Here is a 23,990-nt window from a genome sequence, read left to right as displayed (position 1 = left end):
CTCTGAAGTGGCCTATTCTACAGTACACAGAAACCTTTCCAAGCCAAGACCTGTACCCCACTAGACATGTTTGAGATGAATTATAATGTCTAATGCCTATTAATGTCCAAGCACATATGGTTCTTGTGTTCAGGTGTCCACATACTTTTTGTCCATATAACAGACGTTACCTGTGATAGAGTCCAGACTCTCCTTGGTCACATGGTCATTCTGGTTCACCCATTCTCCATTGCATTTGAAGTATATCTGCGTGGCCGGAGCAGCCTTGCAGGAAAGTTTGACAGGCCTGTTTTTTACTATGAAGGCATCCTCTGGCTCGCTCTGGAATTCCGGCAACGGTTCGGCTGGGGCAGATGGAAATGAGTCAGGAAGAACTTCGCTGTAATCGCTGCCATCTATAAAAAACAGAGAGAGAGAGGGAGGTAAGAACATGTGTACAGTTTATGCAAGTGTGTATTCAAAAGCATATATTTGTCACAGCAAATGAGTTTGGCCTCAGGGCTAATGGTGAGACAGTCGGTGTATGTTGAGAAAGACTCGGTCCTTGACATTTCAAGTGTAGTCTAGTAATACAGCATTTGCTAGTCTCTGGCTCAGTATAGCATCCCTGGGGAGTCCACACAGAGCCAAGATGAAGGTGGGGGAGCTTGACCTTCCATTGAAACGCCCAGTGATCACACATTATCCCCTGACATTTTCCCAGTGACAGATCCCTCCCAGCACAGAGCTCATCCAGGGGCCTGCGTGTTTCACGGCTCCGCACCCAGACCCTGTCACCTCCAACACGACAATGCTGTTAACCTTTCAAGCATTAAAAGCTACACAGGCTATTGACTACAGAGTGAAAATGAGCTCTGTAGACACCGGCGCCACGGGGCAAAACGGGAAAGTTGTTGGTTTGCACTTTCTGTGATTTGTAGCACACACTTCTCAGAGCTGAACATTTTTGAGGTTCGTCAACTGTGAAATGCTATTTTTTTTTTTTTGACTAACCTTAATTATACTACAGTGATAATGTGCTAAAACTTGAAAGCATGTGTTCAGATAAGCAAATGTACTTGGGTCCCCCCCCCACAATTCAATGCAAGTTTAATGCACTACATTTGTTTTCAATTTCTATTCTTCCCTGGTCTGCAATAACGAAATAATTGTCAACGTCAAGGCTAAAAATTCATCCCAGAGTAGCTCTCTCATTGACAGGCATAATCCCAAATGACTACAAAGGCAATTACAAACAAAAATAAGACTCTGATGGAGATGACACCTCCTTTTGGCCGTGACAGGGGAGAGTTCACCCATTAAACGTTCAAAGGCTCTCATAGTTGAAGGCACTGCTTGAGTTTAATTATCACACATGTACAACTGTCATCAACTGGCATTGTAATGATGTGACTAAAATATTTCTGACGGCATAGCTTATCTTTCTGCAGGGCAGGAATATAATTTAGTGTCAGGTTGGACTCCAAATCAACAGCTTTGCCATCACAGGAATAATTTAAATTTAAAATACTTAAAAATAGAAATGGCTATTTTAAATAGTAATGATATTTCACAATCTTTACTGGAATTTGAACAAATAAACACAATCTGATCAGAAATATATAACATGTATATGTGAGTGTGTGTACACATACAGTCCCTTGTCTGAACATTTTCCATGTCAATGAAATCACTAAATTAAACCAAACATACCACCAATTTCAAAAAAAAAAATTCAAACTATGGCTTAAGCTAGAAATATTACTCTCATACACATCAGCTTATGAACAGGTTGTGGGTTAAGTGTCCCCAAAACTCGCACCTGGTCAGAATTCAATAAATGATGAAATGTGGATGCAAAGAAAAAAGAGTGAAGGACAGAAATGGAGAGAGCGTGAGAGACTGGGTGGGGAGGAAGCATCATAAGTGCTCTGAAGGCTGACTTACGGGTCAACCGTCTTTGTGTGCCTCTGTTTTTGATGAAACAAGAGTATGTGAGAGGTACAGGGGTCTGGACTTGTCCGTAGACTGCAGAGGTGAAAGAGGTGAGGAAAGAGCAAGCTGAAAATTGGATTTGGGAGGGTGTTTTCACATACAAAGGAGGAGGAGGAACACAAAGGGCAGAAAAGAGGAAGAAAGAGAGACAGATAGAAGGGGAGGTTAGAAGGAGGACAGGAAAAGAGCAAATAAACTAGGCTTGACCAATGACCAAAGAGCAGAATACATTAATGCATTATCAAAAATATTTCCAAATCATTACTCCTTTAATGCTGCTTCACTTAATATAGCCAAATGAAAATATCTCAATATTAGGACACAGAGTCTTGAGATTTTACTTGACAATGACATGCTGCAATAGGTGAAGCCCTGTGTAGTGTTATTGTGTGTTACACACAATAAAATCTAATTTACCCACACACACATCAGACAGGTCAGTGTCTGCAAGGCCAGACGGTCCTATAGCGGAAAGTGTCAGTCCAGCTTTGTGTCATTTTGTGACAGCTACGTCCTTTCTGCAAGCTCACAGCCAGAAAACATAAAGACACACTCGCATATTAATATTGCAAATGCATATACTCGCAGTACTGAAAAAAATTTAAATATAGAAAATGAAATAAATTACAAAATATAAAAATACTAAAATGTTAAAAGTACAAGTGAAATTAAATACAACAGTTAAAACAAAATATAAAATACAACAGTTAAAATAAAATATAAAATACAACAGGTGAAGTAAGTAAAATAAAAAGTGCTCTATTACTCACAGTCACAAACTATACAAATCATCCTCTTGACATTTCAAGCAATATCTTGAGATGGTGTTTATATAAAATTGTCACCATTACAAACTCTTCACGTCACTAAAAAAGCATTAAAATTAATAATACTTTGTTAACAGAAACATTCAATCGTTTCAACTCTTTCACAAATAACGCTCTCCCTTTCAATCATGAAAGTGTATTGTGCCAATGACTAACTCTGCATCTATATTTTCTCCCCATCTCTCTCTCTTCCCTTTTCTCCTTTCCTTTCTTTGTGTCGCTCTCTCCTCCGACAGCTGTCAGCTTGTCTTTTTCAGACTTTGACTTCTCTGTCGATAAGCAATTGTGTTTCTCTTTTTCCACACTACCTCCATATAGCATCGATTGCTACAGAAAATCATGCAAAAACATAGCCTGTCATTCCCTGTCACGTACAGAAAGAGAGAAAAAAAAAAGCAAGACATTTTGTTGAAACAGGGAGAGAAGCTGAGTGAGAATGTGTACTAGAGTTCTTCACGTGCATGTGTGTGCGTGCATACGTGTGTGTGTGAGAATGCAGGATCTTTTGGGTGACAAAGCATGTGTGAAAATCAGCGTGAAAGAGACAGAATCAGTGAGAGAGATACAGACTTTCTATCTATCTATCTATCTATCTATCTATCTATCTATCTATCTATCTATCTATCTATCTATCTATCTATCTATCTATCTGTCTATCTGTCTATCTGTCTATCTGTCTGTCTGTCTGTCTATCTGTCTATCTGTCTGTCTGTCTGTCTGTCTATCTGTCTGTCTATCTATCTGTCTATCTATCTGTCTATAATAGATCTATCTGTCTGTCTATCAACAAAGCTTTATTAGCATGTTTGTTAAAATAAGGTGTAGAAAATATGTAACTGTGTATATTGAAAATATTGAAAATAAATAGGACAATAAAAGACTAAATAAAAGAAGAAATAAAAATAAATAGAACAAGGGTAAAATAAAATAAAATAACATAACATATAAAATAAGAGGCTAAAAAATAAAAAAGTATATAAAGATAAAATAATAAAATAAGATAAGTGGGAGCATAGGTTGCCTGAAACATAATTGCTGGCCCTGCACCGGGCACTAACTTTACAAAGAATGCTCTCACATTTAGTTTGAAGAGCAGATATGAATACCCATCAGGCCTTTTGGCAGCCCACAATTTAGCTGGAATGGTTCCGGCACTCCTAAAAAGAGAGAAGCTCTTAAGAGGCCCCCGACTGCAGGTCTTTTATCACGGTAATGATAGACAAGACACAGCCGGGACCAAAGCCTCCCAGATCTAGGTCTCTGGGAAGGGTGTAAACATCCACACACACTCTTGAACACAAAAACAAGACAACATCCAAAACAGAGGCAGCTGCAGTTTGGGATGTGTGTGAAGTGATTCTGGAGTTAAGATTGCGATAGAAGAGAAACAGAAATGCACACACAGGGACAACACACACACGGGTAACAATGATGTGGCCTAAAATAAATAATGTTCCTGGACCTATCTTGTCTCTCTCACACACAAAAGAACAATGCAAGTCACAAAATAAACACAAAAGAATGGCGACTCTCACTCAAGAAGCCATGGAGGGTGTTAGACTGTAATTTTGCTAGCTCCAGAAAGTCTGCAGTCATGGGAGTCACACTTTATCATAAGCTTACAAAGGCTGTCATTACAGTCCACATAATACATATATTGACTTCAACTTCACCCTCAACTTTGCAGGTCTTATAATGATGCTTTGAAACCTAGAGGATCTAGACTTCATCATTGCTGAGAATCAACATTTTTCTCAACGGTCAGACCTCAAGCAGTGAAAATGGTTGGTAAAAACCTGCCCACAGAGACCTTAAGTACTAGAGTGCTCAAGTAGATTTCACTACTTTTCTATTCGCATTTTTATTGACAAATACATTGAGGATTTGAAATGGCTCTGACAGATCATTTAAAGGGAAAGTTCACACCACCCCAAACCTGTATGCATTTTTTTTTCTTCTGTGGAACACAAAATTAGATTTTTGACAAATGTTGTTAAACAAGCAGTTTTGGTTACCACTGTCTTCCATCATATGGACAAAACTGAGACATTTCTCAAAATATCTTCTTTTCGGTTCCACAGCAGAAAGAAGGCCAGACAGGTTTGAAATGACACGAGTGGGAACTTCTCTTTTAGGATGTTCTGTTCAAACCCATGCTACAGCACTCAACACGAAACAGAAAAACACATTCAACAAATTCAAAACTAATTACCACTTTACAGTAATTTGCACAGCAAACAGCTAGTGTTACTTATCTGCAAGTGTTTGATATAACCTGAGCTAATTCAGTCTGTTATGATTCATCTTAACTGGCAACAATATCTCGTTGTTGTGATTGTGTCTGATTAGATTAGGGAGAAAACTGCTGATTTACAGACACCCGTTCTCACACATTTGTTCAATAATATATTAAAGGGGTCCTATTATGCTCTTTTACAAAGTCTTGATTTTGTTTTGGGGGTGTACTAGAACAGGCTCTCATACTAGGTTGTTCAGAAAAACACATTATGTTTCACATATTTTACATTATTACAACACCTCTCCCCCCAGTCTGGAATGAACGACTCGAATAGTTCCTGTATCAAATAAAAGCCCGCCTTCTGAAATACGAAATGTGCTGTGATTGGTTAGCTGGGCCAGTGTGTTGTGATTGGCTCCATTTGGCGCCTGGTCGGGAAATTTCATGCTCCTTACTAGGGGTGGGAATCACCAGAGGCCCCACGATACTTGTGTTACAATACAATATTATTGCGATTTTAAATTTATTGCGATATTCTGCGGTATATTGCGATTTCACCAATCACCTTAATTAAATGTAAACAGGTATGCACTGCTGTGCTACTACAGGTATTTTGAACAATGCAACTTGAACTTGTACAAAAAAGTTCAGCAGACCCATTAGAAATTTTAGCATTTGAAAGTAAATTACTGTTTAATTTAAAATAAAACAGTATTACATTAAAATAAAAAAAGTTACATTTAAATTAAACAACATGTACTCTTCAAGTAATCAATGTGCTACAACAGGTATACTATGCACTGTGGTGCTCTTAGAATATCTTACTTTCATTTATTCCATGGTCTGTTGGAATTCTTGATTCTGATTGGCTGGCAGGTATGCATTAAAACCATTGAATGCTCAGGTAGTTCCAAGTCTGTTTAATTACCAATTCAATATTAATGCGCCGCTGCTTTGACACACACAAACACGCACACACACATCACTCGCACACACACACAGAGAGAGAGAGAGAGAGAGAGAGAGAGAGAGAGATCCCGCTGCGCACACAGAAACGTTCAGGAGTAGGCCAATATAAACTTGTCAACGCTGCCCCGCTACTTTTATTAATAAAATGGATTAGATACTGGATCACTGCATTATATTCCTCAGCAACGAGGAGGTTAAAATAACTGTTTAAGTAACTAAACTCACAGCTTCATTGTTTGTTTAGAGAGACGCACAGACGCAGATAATTCACATACATAACTGTCATTTTTCTCTCTCTCTCTAACAAACGATCGATAATTAATTCAAATAAATGTTATAATTCTGTGATTCTATAATTCTGTAACTGACAAAAATAACTTTTTACCCATTTGGTCAAACATTGCGCTGCAAAGACAAAGAGCAATACTAGTTTTAACTTGTCTATAACTTTGCAAATGACCATGGCGTACCGTTCCGTCTCGCGCACAGCCGCGTCCACACAGCTTTCAAAGTATACTCAACCGTGGATGAGTGCGGACGGATGAGCTCGATAGCATGCTCTATCTCAACATTCACCTCATGCGTTGATCTTTTTTATGCTCAAACAGCAACATTACATACTAACTAAAGTTGAAAAAGCATAATAGGACCCCTTTAATCTATGGCTAATTTAATGCACAATATTGTTTGGTAACTGTGTTTGTGCTTATTGTTATTAATGAACATTGGTTTATATTCTATTGCTATTTTTAAAAAGAATTCACTGCCAGATTTTTTTGATGTTTTTGAAAGAAGTCTCTTATGCTCACTGTATTTTGATCAGAAATACAGTAAAACCGTAATACTGTGAAATATTATTACAATTTTAAATAACTTAAATATCTCATTCATTCCTGTGATGCAAAGCAGCCATTACTCCAGTCTTCAGTGTCACATAATCATTCAGAAATAATTTTTAATGAAACAGTGATAAAAAAAATGTCAGGATTATTTGATTAACAGAAAAAAGAAAAAAAAAATTGCAATATTATAAATGCATTTAATGTCACTGATTCATTTAATGCATTATTGGTGAATAATAAAAAAATGGTATTCATTTATTAAAAAAATATCGTACTCAGTGTATGCTAGGGCTGTGTATCACCAGCAAAGTCAAGATACATTACGCATCACGATACAGGACTGCACTGAATTTTACCTCAGATGAATTTAGTAAAACAGCTGTTTATTAAACACTGCATGCCATAGAGCCGTTGCTAACTATTGGCAGAGCAGGCAGTTGACCTCTGCATTATTAAAGGCCTCCATAACTGTACCACAGTACAATATAGTTAATGGCATAAGTTTCATGTTTACATTGTGCACTTCCCACCAGCTACAATATTCTGATTGTTTGCATCTTGTTTTAAGCCCATAAATAATAATGTACTCGTTCTACAATTTATATTGTAATTTACTCATTCTAATATATTAAAATCATCTTAACATTGCTGGTAGGTTATCATTGCACAAATCAACACACTCTCTATGTTTAAAAAAAAATTTAAAATAAAAATTAGAAGAGTTATAAACTAATGTGCTGTCTTCACTGTACCTCATGCACACAGATTTAGTCACACACACACACACACAGATCACTTTGCGCACGTGTGCACACAGACATTCTCTTTTGCGTTTAGACAAACTTTTTAGCACTGCCCCGCAATTTTATCAATAAAATAGCTTAATTGCTGAAAAGCTACATTATCTTTCTCAACAAGAAGCTGATAACATCATCGTTTCTAAAGCAATTAAAGTCACAACTTCACTATTAATAGAGTATCTAATGTGTATTGAACACAGCACTAGTGTATGCCACTCAAGGTTGTGCATGATGATTTACCACAATTGCAGGATTTATTGTGGTAAAATTACTGTAACACATATCTCATTGTTCATATTCTTGTGTTGTACTTTGTTCCCACACATGCAGGCTGAGGGAAATCTCTAGTGAACATAACATGATTGTTTGAGTTATTTCTCAGTAAAAGGCCAGCTATATCCTGCTGATGATGAGGGTGCTGTCTGAGGAAGTGACACACAGCTGAGCTGACAGGAATATTCTCTCAGCATCTCTGCCAACTACAGTAGAGTAGTCATAACAGAAATGATCTTATAATGGCTGCATCATCACTGACACACAAACTCTTTCAAACACACACAGGGTACAAAATTAATACTTTCAAATCCATTGGCAGTGAATATTGCCTTTAGTAAGTTAATTTAACAGTTATAAATGCAAAGAAAACATCCGTCGCAACATATTTACATCTTCTAACGACTTCTACCACAAATTTACCATCAGAAGTTTAATTTCCACATAGCACAAAATTTAGACAAGGTATTTCCACAAACACTACCATTCAAATCTTTCAAACGTTTTTGAAAGATATTAATACTTTTATTTAGCAAGGATGTATTAATTTGATCAAAAGTGTCAGACATGACATGTGAAGAGAAATTGTCACAAAAGATTTCTAAATAAATGCCATTATTTTGAATTTTATTTAGAATTTTCTTCTGATCAAATAGCCCTAAAATGTATCATGGCTTCCACAGAACTATTAACTGTTTTCAACATTGATAATAATAAGCAAATTTACTTAAGCACCAAAACTGCATATTAGAATGCTTTCTGAAGGATCATGTGACACTGACACTATTGGCTGCTCAAAATCAGCCGCTTTGCCACCACAGAAATAAATTACATTTAAAAATATATTACAACAGAAAAAACTTAAAAATGTGATATTTCATTTTATTACTGTTTTTGCTGTATTTTTGATCAAATAAATGCAGCCTTTGTGAGTATTACAGACTGATTTAAAAAAAAAAGTTTGTCACTCATTTCAAAAGTTAATTTTGGACAGGCACACACCTTATATCATTGAGTGTGGCCTGGTCTACTGCAAGTTTCTTTATCATTTTAACAAAAAGTAAAGTGTGTGTGTGTGTGTGTGTGTGTGTGTTCTTGTTCTAACCACCAACACCATCATCATCATCATCAAGTTCTCCAAAGGTAAACTGTAGTAATGGGTACATAGGTTGGACTAAAAAGAGACAATGATGAATGGATAATGATCTGTTTTACACATTTTTCATCCCTTCCATGTTAGTTTATTTAATATTTTGCCTTATTGCTTATGCTTCCATCTACCAATAAATGTCTTTTAAACCTAGTATTACATATTAGGCCATATTTAAATCCATTCCACAAAATTTTGTGAGTTTCTCTAAAAAAAAAAAAAAAAAAAAAAAAAGAAGAAGAAGAAGAAGCAGCATTCAGTGATTCTATCTGGGCCTACAATGAGAGGGCGAATCAAGGGTGAAGTGAAAAGGAGATGGGGAACAGAAGTGTCATGAAAGAACACGAAACAAATCAAAGAAATGTTGTGAAGAGGACAGGAGAAATAGGACAAGATTGAGTGAGAACAGATAAAAACCACTCGAGACAGGAAGAGAGAGTGGCACAGCCTGTTATAGAGTGCATTTATATAAACACCGGGTGAGTAAGGTGTACATTGACAGGTTTTTGCGGTCCATTAACACATCAAAAGTAAAGAAAGTGGTAATACTGCAAATCAAAAAGGTCACGCTGAGTTTACACACACACACACAAACTGTACATCTTTACTTGTTAAATTGCCATGCACACTGCATAAAGGAAAAGGCAAAACCTGTTTAGAAAAACTGAGTGATGTTAGAGGACAAGAGATACAAAAACACACACACACACACACACACACACACACACACACACACACACACACACACACACACACACACAAAAAAGCAATCAGTAAACATGAAAGACAGATTTCACCCTGGATGGATTTCCCTGAATGCCCTTCTTTTATCAGTCTCTTTGTCCTTTCAAATCTAAATCAGAATGAATGCTTCTTGTCTTGTATGACAGTAGAGCTTGTTATCACTTGGCTTCCTCTCTCAGATACACACAACTACACACACAGCATCGTGTAAACACTAGCATGTACAAACACACATGCATCTACTCAAATGAGGTGCGAGATGAAGATCTAAGAATAATGGCTCAGGGAATCATCATGGCAACAGAAATGTCATGCCGTTGATTGAATCTAGCATGTTAACAAGCTCTAGTGTGACAGGGCTATTTCTGTCCTCTGTGTTTGTGGGTATGTGTGCGGAATGAGTCTCCAGGGTGGCTGGCAGATTGGCATAGGTGAGGGTTTGTGGAAAACAGATATTTGAACTGACATGAATGCTGCTCTCATGATTTTAAGAGCTTCCAGACAAATAGGAGCATGTGCATGCACTTTCACAGACGCCGAAGTCTCTTGGAAGATGTATGTTGGTGTGTAAACAGACACAAGAAACACGTCATGTCACGCTCATACATTTGATTACATGTCCAGACTTGGACATGACTCCGCCCCTCTGGCGCAGACACACCCACTCCCGAGGCTTCATAATTACCAATGAGAATATTAATGACAGCAGTTGTGGTGTGTGTTAGTTCTTAATATCACTGAATGGTGATCAACATACATATATACAGTCATGGCCAAAAATATCGGCACCCTTGGTAAATATGATCAAAGAAGACTGTGCAAATTAATCTACATTGTTAATCCTTTTGATCTTTTATTTAAAAAGTTTACAAAAATCTTACCTTTCATAGGATAATAAGAATTTTAAATGGAGGGAAATATCATTATGTAATAAATGTTTTTCTCTAATACACATTGGCCACAATTAACGGCACCCTTTTATTCAATGCTTTTTGAAACCTCCATTTTCCAATTTAACAGCTCTACATTTTCTCCTATAATGCCTGATGAGGTTAGAGAACACCTGACAAGACATCAGAGACCATTCCTTCATCCAGAATCTCTCCAGACCCTTCAGATTCCTAGCTCCATGTTGGTGCTTCTTCTCTTCAGTTCACCACACTCATTTTCTATAGGGTTCAGGCCAGGGAACTGGGATGACCATAGCAGAAGCTTGGTTTTGTGCTCAGTGACTTATTTTTGTGTTGTTTTTGAGGTTTGTGTTTGTACGGTTTGGAAGATCCAAACATGGCCCATTATAAGATCTCTAACAGAGTCAGTCACTTTTTGATTTTTTATCTGTTGGTATTTGATAAAATCAGTGATGCCGTGTGTCCCAAAAAGATGTCCAGGACCTCCAGCAGAAATATAGGCCTACAACATCAAAAATACAGCAGTATATTGTACACATGGGGTACTTTTTATCCATGTGTTCACCAAACCCATCTTGAGTGTTAGCTGCTAAAAAGCTCATTTTTTAGTTTCTTCTGACCATAGAAGCCAGTCCTATTTGAAGTTCCAGTCGTGTCTGATAATTGAATATGCCGGAGTTTGTTTTTGGATGAGATAGGAGAATTTTTCTTGAAACCCTCCCAAACAACATGTGGTGATGTAGGTGCTGTTTGACAATTTTTTTCTGAACCCGAGACTCAACTATTTTCTGCATTTCTCCAGCTGTGGTCTTTGGAGTCTTTTAGCCACTCAAACTCTCCTCCTTACTGTGCATTAGGACGATATAAACACTCTTACAGGCAGTTTCGTAACATTTTATGTTGATTGGATATTCTTAATTATTTGGGAATTTTCACTGCTCTAGCTTTTTTCTTATAGCCACTTCACTAATTTTTGAAGCTCAATTATCTTTTGCTGCACATCAGAAATATATATATACTTTTTTTTCTCATCATAATGGATGATTAAGGGAATTTGGGCTTTGTTTTCCCTCCTATTTATATTTCTGTGAAACATGAAGCCATGACTGGATAATTTCATGTTCACAATCACCCTGGAGTGCTCAAAATTGTGAATATGAATGGGAATACACTTCACAGATATTTTACTCTTAAGAATTTATAGGGGTGCCAATAATTGTGTCCAATGTGTATTTGAGAAAAACATTTATTTCATAATGATATTTCCCTCCATTTTAAATTTTTACTATCCAATGAAAGGTTAGATTTTTGTGAATTTTTCAAATAAAAGATCAAAAGGATTAACAATGAAGATTAATTTGCACAGCCTTCTTTGATCATATTTACCAAGGGTGCCGATATTTTTGGCCATGATTGTACATACATATACATATACACACACACAAATATATGCACAAATATGTATAAATAGGATACAAAGCATCATAAAAGTGTCATAAAAATAGTTTGGAACAACATGATGTGGAGAAGCTATCATAAAAATCTTCACTTCTGGGTCAATTATCACCCTAAATCAGTATGTTTCTAGAGCAGGGGTATTCAATTAAAGTTCCAAGAGGTCTGTTCTTTCGAGTGGAGGTCCGGACAATATATATAAACAGTCAAAGTTATTCAGGATATTGGGTCCTCAGAGCCATAGGCCAGTGGCTTCTGAGAATTTTTCTATTTAAAAAAAAAATCCTCAGTTTAGCCCAATTATATATGAATAAAATATAAGATCAGGTGTTTTATCAAGCTATTATTATTTTTTATGTTTAGGGAAAGCAGAAGACCATGTCCCAGAAAAGATAATGTATGGGGGTTCAAGAGTTCAAAATGCTCTCATCATGAGCAGAAAAAGCCAACAAGTAATTGTAATGTTTATGTTGTCTTTCCTTGCCGTCTACAAATAATTTTCCCAATTTTACTAATTATATGCTTATTTTATAATGCTCTTAACATACTGATTAATAATGCTAATGCAGATGAAAAAATGTCTTGTCACAAATCTGGTTTGAACTGTCAGAGTACGATAGGTAAAAACAACTATATTTGCAGCATTGTTTTTTTTTTGCAGTTTTTAGCAAAAGTATCAATCTATTTTGATGCTCACTGTGTTTCTGCTTCATTTTTAAAATAAGTGCATCATCTGCCACTCACAATGGTGCTGTAGTGTCTTTATAGAGAAGCAAGGCACACAGGGAGGCCTTGAATGAGGCGCATTTGGCTCTAGATAAAATAATATTAGAGGATATAATGGCGAAAGATCATTACAATAAATGACCCTGAATGCTCATGGTGTGAACTGCTCTGTTTTTTGGGAGTGCTGCTCACACTACTTCCAAACATTAAAACATGTATATCTACACACAATACAAAATTTTGTGATCAAGAAACCAAACCAATTTAAAAAACTGGACCGCAGTCTGCCATTTGAATATGCCTGTGAGTTTCTAGTGTCTATGGGTGTTTGACACATTTCATGGAAATGGCTTGAAGATGGAGAGCCTATCAGCACTCTTCTTCCTGTGCTGCTGACTTTGTATTAGGGTACAGCTAGAGGGTGCCACCCCCCACTGAGCCCATTTATCAGCCACCATCAATAACTGCCCCATTCCGCAGCACCCACTCTGCAAACCACTCTCCCTCAACACCACCCACCGCATGGGAACAGACAGAGAACCCCCAAACCATCAATCACCCACAGACAAACACCAAGGGGAGAAAGAAAGAGTGAGATCAAGTGAGGGATTTTTACTCATGTGAAAGCGACCACTGAAACAAACAGGTCTTAGTGTCAGTCAAGTGATAGCACTTCATGGGTGTGTACGTTGTGTGTAGCTGTGAGAATGCAAGGTGGCACCGCTGCCAGTTGCTCTGCATGTGTGTGGCTGGTTGCCATGATGTTCAGTCACATGGACTAGATCTCCCTGAGGACCTTTAGTTGATACACAGATCTCAGTGGAACAGCATTGCAATGAATTTAACATCATCCACCGCTCTCTCTTTTTATTTCTCTTCAGAACTTAATTTTCAAGAGAGATTTTTCGTAAAAGGACAGAACCAGTGTCACATCTGGATGGAAGAAGCTTTTCATCTAGGAGTCAAGTAGAGCTCCTGTGACACAAAATATCATGTAAAATTTAAAATAAAATAAAAAAGGTCTTTTCATCTGACATACTAGTCAGAATTATTCAATTAAGGTGTCTATGATGATGTGAATTTATATTAAAAGGGAACTTGTATGTATGTATGTATGTATGTATGTATGTATCTATCTATCTATCTATATATATATATATATATATATATGTATGTGTGTGTGTGTCTCCACAAAGGTGCAAAGGCAATGACATAAATAATTTCGAATATGCATATAATTATATCTCTTCATATTTAATCAACTATGTGTTCTAGACTCTACTAAGTATGAGCCCATTTTACTTCTACAGAGAGTACCAAGGTATTGCTCCTTCTGTGCACTTTTAGCCCCAACACATACCCCACCCCTTCCTCAAGTTGAGCTGTGGAGCCAGGCTGCTTTAAATGGGTGTAATTAGATGAGAAGATGAGCAGCATTCCTTCCTAAGGGCAGGGTGATTACAGGCCCTCTCAAGTCTCCCTACAATTACCCACTCTATTCCAAACACACACACATATACACACACACACACACACACACACAGGAATGTTCTCTCCCCTCAACAAACTACTCCACCTGACTACCATGCAGTGGAAGGAAATATAGAGGACGACATGCACACACCAGAGTAAAATCCCAAATTTGGGGAGGTGAGCTGAACGGTCTAAACACTGACCCGTGATGTCTTCAGACACAAGCCTCAGGCAGTGATGTGGTAATACCCAACATTACCTTTGTCATAAACCATGGACACAGACTTCATTGTCTTTTTTTTAATGTATCATATCTGAGACTGTGGTAATTATAGAAAATGGTATGTTGAGAGACACTCACTTGATGTGGATTATAATGAAGACCAACCTGTGAGTCATTCAGTCTTATTCTGTGCTTTAAAGAGTCAAAGACTAAACATCTCCTTTCAAACTTCACATTTCTGAAACATTCATAAATGCACTCTCACATTTATCAGTTAGATCCAATAATTCACTGACATTTAAACAGAATGAATAGGCAAAACAGATAAAAATGGTTTGTACGTGCATGTGTATTGACCAGGAAAAATTCTAATAATAACGAAAAATAAAAGATTAACATGATTCAGTCCAATAGGTTACATTAAATGCACAAAACAGGCTGAAACCAGTCTCATTTATTCTGATTCAGAGCCAGTGATATGTGGTGGATTATTGTTTGTCTATAATCACATTCTTTTAAAAGCAGAGTCAGCAAAAGAATTTTGGTAAATGCAAGTATCATATCCACAGAGATGCAGAGGAGCTCACTTATAGATTTTTAGTTAATTTTTGATTCAGTGTTCAAGTGTCAAATTGTGGACCAAAAGCACCCTAAACTTTCTTAGGAACGTCTAAAAAACGCAAAAAAAGAAAAAGAAAAAAAAGATCAAATGCATTGGGAATAATTACAATTATAGTATAAATGCATGTGATATAAATGCATCACACATCACAACAAAAATGCTGTACTGTGGAAACCTAGACTTAAGACAATAAGCTGTCATCATTCACAAAAAAATCCAAGCAGCCAAAAGCTGATAATTGTGAATTATTCTATCCATACATGTAATGTGGCCAAAAATAAATAAATAAATAAATTCACAGCTTTAAAAACATGTTAAATGCTACAGCACTATATGCATTTAATGAGTATTTGCCTAGTTGGGTGTGTGTGTGTGTGTGTGTGTGTGTGTGTGTGTGTGTGTGTGTGTGTGTGTGTGTGTGTGTGTGTGTACTGGTGCATCATCAGAATAGTTGCCTTTGAGATTTTGTGGCTTCACATGTGACGAGGGAAAGGAGGAGCACTGCAAGTTAAAACTATGATAAGAAAGAAAGAAAGAAAGAAAGAAAGAAAGAAAGAAAGAAAGAAAGGAGCAAAACAAAACAGAAATGCAAACAAACATAGAGCAAAACCAAAAAAATCCAACAAAACAAAAACAGAATAGAAATAAAAAAGTAACCAAAATAAAAGAAACATACTGTAAAATTAAAGCAAACAAAAAAAAACAGATACAAAATAAATTAAAAAACTACAGAACAAAAACACAAAATCCAAACAACACAAACAAAAAAAGAAAATGAAAAGAGCAAACATCAGTGTGCTAGTGAGGCTGTATTGGTGTTGGGTTCTCTAAAGAGGGATATGACTAGATGAACCTTCCAGCAAAATTACATCAGGACTCAAGAGAAGATGCTAAAAAGATACAGAGAAAAGACTGACAGACATGGAGGAAAGGGAAATTTACCCAGCAACCCCAGAAATCACCGGAGAACATGAGGAAGGATGGTGCAGCAGCTAATCCTAAGATTCTTACATCTACAAAAAAGAAAAGAAAGTCGGAAGCCTGTAGTGAAACAACAGTTTGGAGACCAGACTGAGAAAGAGGTTGGCTGTTCAAGTAACCAAGGAGAAAGGAGAACAGTGGAAACAGAATAAGGCAATCTGTTGAAGAGGAGGAGGACAGAACCAGGAAGAGGGAGGGAACGAAAAAGTGTGCCGTGTCTGAGTAACCATGGGAAAGAATGGAGCATGGAAAGACAAAGCAAGTGTCGAGACAGAAAAAGAAAGCAAGAGGAAAATAAAGAGACAAGGTATTGATGCAATTCGGTGGATTAGTTTAACGCGGCCAGGGGTGTGTTGGGCCGCTGTTGTCTCTGCCGCTGAGCTTTCCTTATGAAATTTGTTGTGACAGCCCAGCATCTCTTGACAAAATGCTTTAGCAATGCTGCACCCCTGTCATGTTAATGAAGACATGAGGAGATGTGTAAAACCGGCAACCAGCTGACACATTGCAATGGACTTGCACGCATAGATATCAGTGTATGCACAGATGCACAGCGGTGAGAATAGACAACCGACTGAAGCTCGCTGACGAGCCGACACAATGCTGTATCACTCCCGTATCCCACGTACATAACAGATTCTGAAAGACTGGCATGATCACTCATGCCCGTGAATGGATGGGATGTGATATGTTGGCTGTAAACAGCCAGACACACACAGAAGTTCACACATACACACCCGGACAAGCACGCAAGCAGGAGGACTGGCGTCACTTTGCTCTGTCATTGCGTCCCCTTGCATCAGAGTGTTCCCCTGGTGCTCACTCAGGCAAGAACAGGTACGAAGAGCACCAATGGCGCTCCTTGCTGAAACACTACACACACACACACACACACACACACAGTTGAGATGGAAAGATACTTCAAGTTGGAGCCGGAGGTTGAAATTAACAGAAAAACCCAAAGTTTACTTAAGAAGATGAAAGATAGATAAAACAGATAGAGAGTGAGCGAGAAAGGTGGCAATATTGGAGCACTTCATCAATCTCCTGACCCTACATTGGCTTTAGCTAAGTGAATGTGTCTTGTGTTCAGATTAGCGAAGCTTAATGCTGTTTACATCCTTTATCTACCCTGCTTTTTGCTCTTTCCTAAGGATTTATTTTACCTCTGCCAATGCTCCGATCCATCTTGTAGATTTAACTTATTTAACCTCTCACCCTCAACCCCCTTATAACCTTTCATTTTCTCCTGCACTCACCTAGTAGGTAGACACCACAGCATTCCTGTCCTCCATCTCCATTAAAACAACAGTAAAAAAGCTCTTACAGGCTATAATGCCTCTCACTTACATTACTGGTTGTTTACCCAGTCTAGTGACTTAGCACTCTGATTTAAATTATTCAAAAACAGTGACTGACATGCGGACGGCATTTTTGCAGACATGAGTGAGTATGTGTGTGTGTTAGAGGTCGACCGATATATCGATCGGCGATATATCGGGCCGATATTTGTCATTTTTTTATATATCGGCATCGGCCGATATCCGTGTTTAGTAGCGCCGATTTAAATTCAGGCACGTCCGCGGGCAGCCCCGTGTTATTGGTGGAAAGTGCTGCTGTCGCATGTGAAGGACCCCAAGCCAAAACTTTTGGAAGATTCAACAACAGTCCTGGGAGATAAAGGTAGTCAGAGAATTTCACTCTGTAAATGAGGTGGAGTAGGTGGCAGCTCGCACAAACACTGCAGCGTGATTGAGGGCTACATTACTGCGCCCCGCTCACAGACAGCACCGTGCTCGGAGAGACAGCTGTCCTGGAGCAGTCCAGAACGGTGAATGACATTTGTTCGGAAGCATGGTTTGATGCAGACAATAGCGAGGTTTCCATCCAACTCATTTGCATTTAGGGATGTCAATATTTGATCATTTCCTTGATCGATCGTCGTTTAAATTAATTAATAACCTTAATGCTGCAAAATGCGTCTGCAGCGGTATTATTATTATGTGCAAAAGCCACTCGGAAAAAAAGCTTTCTCACCCAAATTAAAGGGGTTTTAGTCTGAATAAAATGCTAGTAGCAGGACTGTAAAATGAATAGATGTGATTATGATGATTTGATAAAATGAAGGGAGCGCGCTGTACGTTTCAGATCTTTTTACTTAGTTGACTGTTTTCCGTCAAGGAGACCGCTGAATGCGCCTCTTTAAATGGTTTCGTGGTGCTCGTTGTTGTATTTTAAAACGCAATTGCAATGTTTTCAAATGACACTATATAGTATTAAAAATAAAATTATCCCAAATGTAACTGTGGCGCGTGTGGCTGTGCTGCGCAGTCAGTGAACCGCTTTTTTTCACATTAAACCTTTTATGCGAGTATGACCAGTACTTTATTTGATCCTGTACTGCAAAATGTTGATTTTTTGCGTTCCGGTAACGTTAGGCCTATTTGTTTTAAAATAAAAACCTGCATTTACAGTGCATTAGATCGTGACAGTGCATGCGTGCGTGCAGACGAGGACGAGCGAGCGAGCGCGGGTTTGGCTAGATGTATTTGGAGGTTGTTGCTTACATCTCGTTCTGTACATATCCAAATGTTTCCATATTCGCAATGTATCTGAATGTTAAACTATAATATTTTTTATTTTTTTAATGCAAACTAGACGGAAAAGATCATCCTCTTCACATGAGCAAAAACGTCCTTGGCATAACAGCAGAGTGGACCGGTATACTACGGTCTATTTAAACTGACCAGTGTAACCTTTTATATGTTTGATTGACTGTACTTAATCTTAATAATGAACAGACTGCGATGTAAGTTTGAAATTAGAATGCACTTTAGATTTTCTGTGTCATTTATACCAAACACAAATGTGGCTGGTTGCTATTATTTATTTTTTATATATTTTATTTTTTTATATTTTCCAGTTTAATTTATTTTTTTTTATAAAATTGTATTTATTTTATTTAAATGTATATTTAAGGTTTACATTTATGTTCCAACAAACTTGAAAAATTCTGCTTGATAAATGCTCTAAAACTTTTATGTAAATTATTGACATATATATATATATAAAACCTGTGTTATATTTAATACTTGGTCAGTTTTGTTGATTTGTTTGGTTAACTTTGGATACATTTTTTATTTTTAACACCGTCCAGTGCACAAAATTAAGATTCGAGAGATGGTTCAAGTCAGTGCTCAATAAATGATGATAAGTTTAGAAATGTTGTGCATCCACTTATTAGTGTGACATTTTAGCATGTAAATAAAGGGGAAAACTTCAAGATATCGTCCCTAAAAATGGCAGCAAATATCGGCCATCGGCTGACCCTGACCTCTAAACATCGGCATCGGCTATAGAAAAACCCATATCGGTCGATCTCTAGTGTGTGTGTGTGTGAACATGTTTTGGCATCACCAGATTGTAACAAGTCAGTTGAAATTCAAGATTCAGATTTAAAATGTACACAAATTTAGTCAAATTTTTTTACTAGTCTCAAATTTGTCAGGTCACATGGGTTGTCTGAACCAAGGAAGTCTAGAATACCTGGAAAAAAGTAAAAACACTGGATCATGAGCTGCATGTGTTTAAATGAACACAGTGCAGCACTTCACTCTAAAACCTGCTGTGCATATATTTAATTAAATTGCAGCCTTTGCAATTTGAAGAGATTTCGGTTTTATTTCGATTAATCATGCGATTAATCAATATCAGGTCAGACAGTCTCTTCCTGTCTAAACAGGTGTTTCTTGGCTGTGTGTGGACTAGATTTTATGCTTAAGGTCAAAGGACTAAATATGAGGGAAAATATGGGAACCTCTGATAAATGAAAAATATGCTGGAACTGTAATCAGCTTCCAAATCTTCACAGACCATCAAGCATTTGATGTATCATGACTGATCTAATTCCTCTGACAAACTATATTTTGGCAGCATGGTTTGATCAATTTTGTTTGAAACTGTTATATTTCATTATTAATTGAAAGCACATTATCAGGGGTCCTGTCAAATGAAAGACTTCCGATCGATGCACAATAAAATGCAGGTTGTGTGAAATCACAGCTGCACTGCAGTGATGGACAGATAGTGACAGTGTTACTGGGAGCTGTGGTAAAGAAAGACTGGTCCTGTCACATGCCCAGAGCCCTGGGCTTGGATGTTTTCTTCTCTGATGTCGAGATACAGTGACTAGTGTGACGAGCCCCCGTGTCTGCTATGACGATAACAAGCAATGATGTCCCCTGCCTCTCTTTCGTCTTCTTCAGCTGCTCTTCCCTCCTTCACGGTGTCTTTTCCCTCTCATTTCCACTCAGCCAGGGCACTGGACGGGGACTTGAGTCTCTATAAGAGCATCTGTGCTCTGGAGTGCAGAGATCAGTTCAAGCAATACTGAAGTGCATGTTATCACAATACAGTATGATTAATTCATTAAAGGGATACTCCACCCCAAAATGAAAATTTTGTCATTAATCACTTACCCCCATGTCGTTCCAAAACCGTAAAAGCTCTGTTCTTTTTGTAACACAATTTAAGATATTTTGGATGAAAACCGGGAAGCCTGTGACTGTCCCATAGACTGCCAAGTAAATAGCAGTGTCATGGTCCATAAAAGGTATTAAAGTCATTGTCAGAATACTCCATCTGCCATCAGACATGCAATCTGGGTTATATGAAGCGACGGGAACACTTTTTGTAAGCGAAGAAAACAATTCAACAATTCCTTTGTCAGCGGTCTCCTCTGTGTCTCTCCATATCACTGTATGCTGCATATGCTCTTCTGTATCATCCGGGCCACAAGGATGCGCTGTTTCTACATGTATTTAGCTTTGATTTGAAAGAAAACAGCTCATCCTTGTGGCACTGATGATACAGAAAAGCATACGCAGCATACGGTGATATTGAGAGACACAGAGGAGACAAAGGAATTGTTGAATAAAGTCATTAGTTTGGTTTTCTTCACTTAAAAAAACTGTTCCTGTCACTTCATATAACCCAGATTGCACGTCTGATGGCAGATGGAGTATTCTGACGATGACTTTCATACCTTTTATGGACCTTGACACTGTTATTTACTTGGCAGTCTATGGGACAGCCTCAAGCCTCCAAAATATCTTAAATTGTGTTCTGAAGACGATCAAAGCTTTAACAGGTTTGGAACAACATGGGGGTAAGTGATTAATGACAAAATTTTAATTTTGGGGTGGAGTATCCCTTCAACAGTCTGATGAATTTTAAAGGAAGTTTTGTTGTGTTTACATACAGGCCAATAATACCTGAAGAAAGAATATTACCTTAGAGTTCCCATCCATCTCAACAGCACTTTCTCAGATGGCTAGAAAAGGCCATGGTAAAATATGGTAAAATATAGTAAAATGTATAATCTAAATGTAAATAATAATAATTATTATTATTAATCTAATATTAAAAAAGATTAGATTCAACACCGCTGTTTTCAATATTCATAATAATAAGAAATGTTACTTGAGCACCAAATCAGCATAACAGAATGCCTTAAGGATCATGTGACACTGAAGACTAAAGTAATGCCTTGTGAAAATTGTAAAATATATTTAAAACATTTGTATTTCAATATTTTAAATATTTTCATTTCTAATAATAATATAAAGTCTTAGCCCAAACATTACTATATATTATTCTGTCAGAATAAACAGCTAATTTCAAATGGCCGTCAATGGAGAAAGATGCTTTTTACAGCAATATGGTGTAGTTATTACATCAACCACCAGATGCTAATGAGGTACAGGCATGTGCTGAGCTTCAGATCCTGGGAATTTAAGTGTTTCTATATTTGTTGTTTGCAAAGTTTTCTTTTACACATCTACATAACTTTACCATTCCACACACTGTGCATCAGTAGTAGTGGCTTTGGCATGCTGCATGGGTCACATGCTGTCTCTGGGTCAGCTGTTTGTATGCAGCAGTGCTCTCTAGATACCACGGCTGAATATGGACACTGTCTCCAGAGCAGATAGGGGTTGCATGGGCCTTACTATTGTGGAGCTTTCTGTGGTGCCTCACCGCATGCAGGCAAGCCCAGAGCTATGTGGCTCCCATTAGGATGATAAAGAGACCTCTCATCAGCTCAGTCCCTTTGGCCAAGAGCTGACATAAGATTTACCTTCAAAAGAGCTTCGTATAAGCCAAACAGCATGCAGAGAAGCTTTACAGATGGAGATAGATTGGGAAAAAAAGACAGAAAGAAGGAGGACTTTACCTTGTGGCCATATTTATTATATTTCTAAGCTTGTAGTTTAGATTTTCTTAGGCTGGGGTGTAATAAAGAAGCCTTCATAACAGCACTACAGCCAGGGTTTTAAATGTAGAGGGTAAATCAATAGAAAGACAGGAAGATAGATGGATGAGGAGATGCAGTGTGGACAGATAGAGAGAAATAATGAGGAAAAGGTAAGAGAAAAAATGATATAGGTTGAGTCTGACCTGCATAACAGAGAATAATATTGATTATTACTAAATTAGAGCTGGGCAGACCAAGAGCGCAAAGTTTAAAAGAGTAAAAAGACTAGACTGAACAGGGATAGTTCACCTAGAAGATTTCAGAAGATTTTGAATATGGACTGTTATGATGCATTTAAGTCCTTTTTTAAGCTTGAAAGCTCCAGTCCCAGTTCATGAGGAAGGAAAGTCATAGAAGGGGGAGTAAATGAAATTTTGGGGTGAACTATCCCTTTAAATACAAAGCCAAACACAATTAGAGTGAGCCAGCCAGCTTAGACAAGAGGACAGAGACAAATGCCATGAGATGCTTTAGAAAAAAAAAATCTCTTTATCTACGAGTGTGTGTCATTACAGACAAATCCGTGCTGATTCCACAGCAACACAGTGACCATTACTAAAGCCAAAATCTGAGAGAGTGAGTAAATCCACTTATGAATGTCATTAACATGAGCAAAGGCGACATATGGGGGCTGAAACGGATGATGTCATGGTACGGGTGGTCTACAGGAGTATAGGAATAAACAATGCCGCCTATACTGGCCCCCTTAGACCTTTCACCCTCCTGAAAGCCCAGATTATTGCAGTCAATCATAATAGATTATCTTTCCACAAGAGCTTATAATCGCTTTGTGAAATCATAGCTAAAATCACATGCAACCCAAAAAATTTTTTTCCCGGTAAATGCTTTAGAAAAACATTCTGCAGGTGAAATAACAGTCTCTACTGTACATTGACACTCACAAACATGTGCACGCGTTATAATAAACCTCAGAATTCACACGCACCAGAGAATAGAAAAGCAATATGAGTCCACAATCATTTCCATGCACGCACACACACATCCTCACACACATCCACGCAATCAAACCAATATAATATCCAAGTGTCCCTTTGGGATGCTCTCAAACCTTTTAGGGCCAATGAGCCTGCTATTTCAGTAGAATGAGCGTGTATTTTTTGAAAGCGCTTGTCTGCTATTAAGAGAAAAGCCTGCCATATGAATGTTACATATCTCAGGGGTCTTGTATTAACTGACTCTTCACACTTAGCCATCTGAAACAATTCCCAGTACAACAACTGACAACAAGCCTGAGTGGGCCTTTGGCTGTGGGACAACTCAAAAAAGACGTGAAAGGTTATTGAGGTAAGAAGGGGCAATCAGAGCTTTACATTGAAGATAAAACTGAATGGATGGGGGTTAAATGAGGTGTGGTCAGAGCAATTATGCCTGTCCCTATAAAAGTTTCAGGTATTAGTTCTATCATTAACACTACTATTAAAGTGTAGGGAGAGTATTTTTTTTT

The 23,990-nt window shown here is 37.7% G+C and overlaps 1 protein-coding gene across 7 annotated transcripts in view; it reads right to left on the bottom strand.

Annotated features, from left to right (window-relative positions):
- LOC109099567 (netrin receptor UNC5B-b-like) overlaps positions 1–23,990 on the bottom strand; it is an 82,977-nt gene that overhangs the window by 14,358 nt on the left and 44,629 nt on the right. For all 7 annotated transcript variants that reach the window (XM_042769017.1, XM_042769015.1, XM_042769019.1 and 4 more), the window contains one exon: positions 171–395. In XM_042769017.1, coding sequence (XP_042624951.1) covers positions 171–395 — 225 coding nt within the window. The remainder of the gene's footprint in view (positions 1–170; positions 396–23,990) is intronic.

The sequence above is a fragment of the Cyprinus carpio genome, chromosome A13, assembly GCF_018340385.1.
Source record: "Cyprinus carpio isolate SPL01 chromosome A13, ASM1834038v1, whole genome shotgun sequence".
In the NCBI taxonomy this organism is placed as follows: Eukaryota; Metazoa; Chordata; class Actinopteri; order Cypriniformes; family Cyprinidae; genus Cyprinus; species Cyprinus carpio.
Note: the sequence above shows the minus strand (reverse complement) of the source record. Positions and strands in the feature narration are given on the sequence as shown.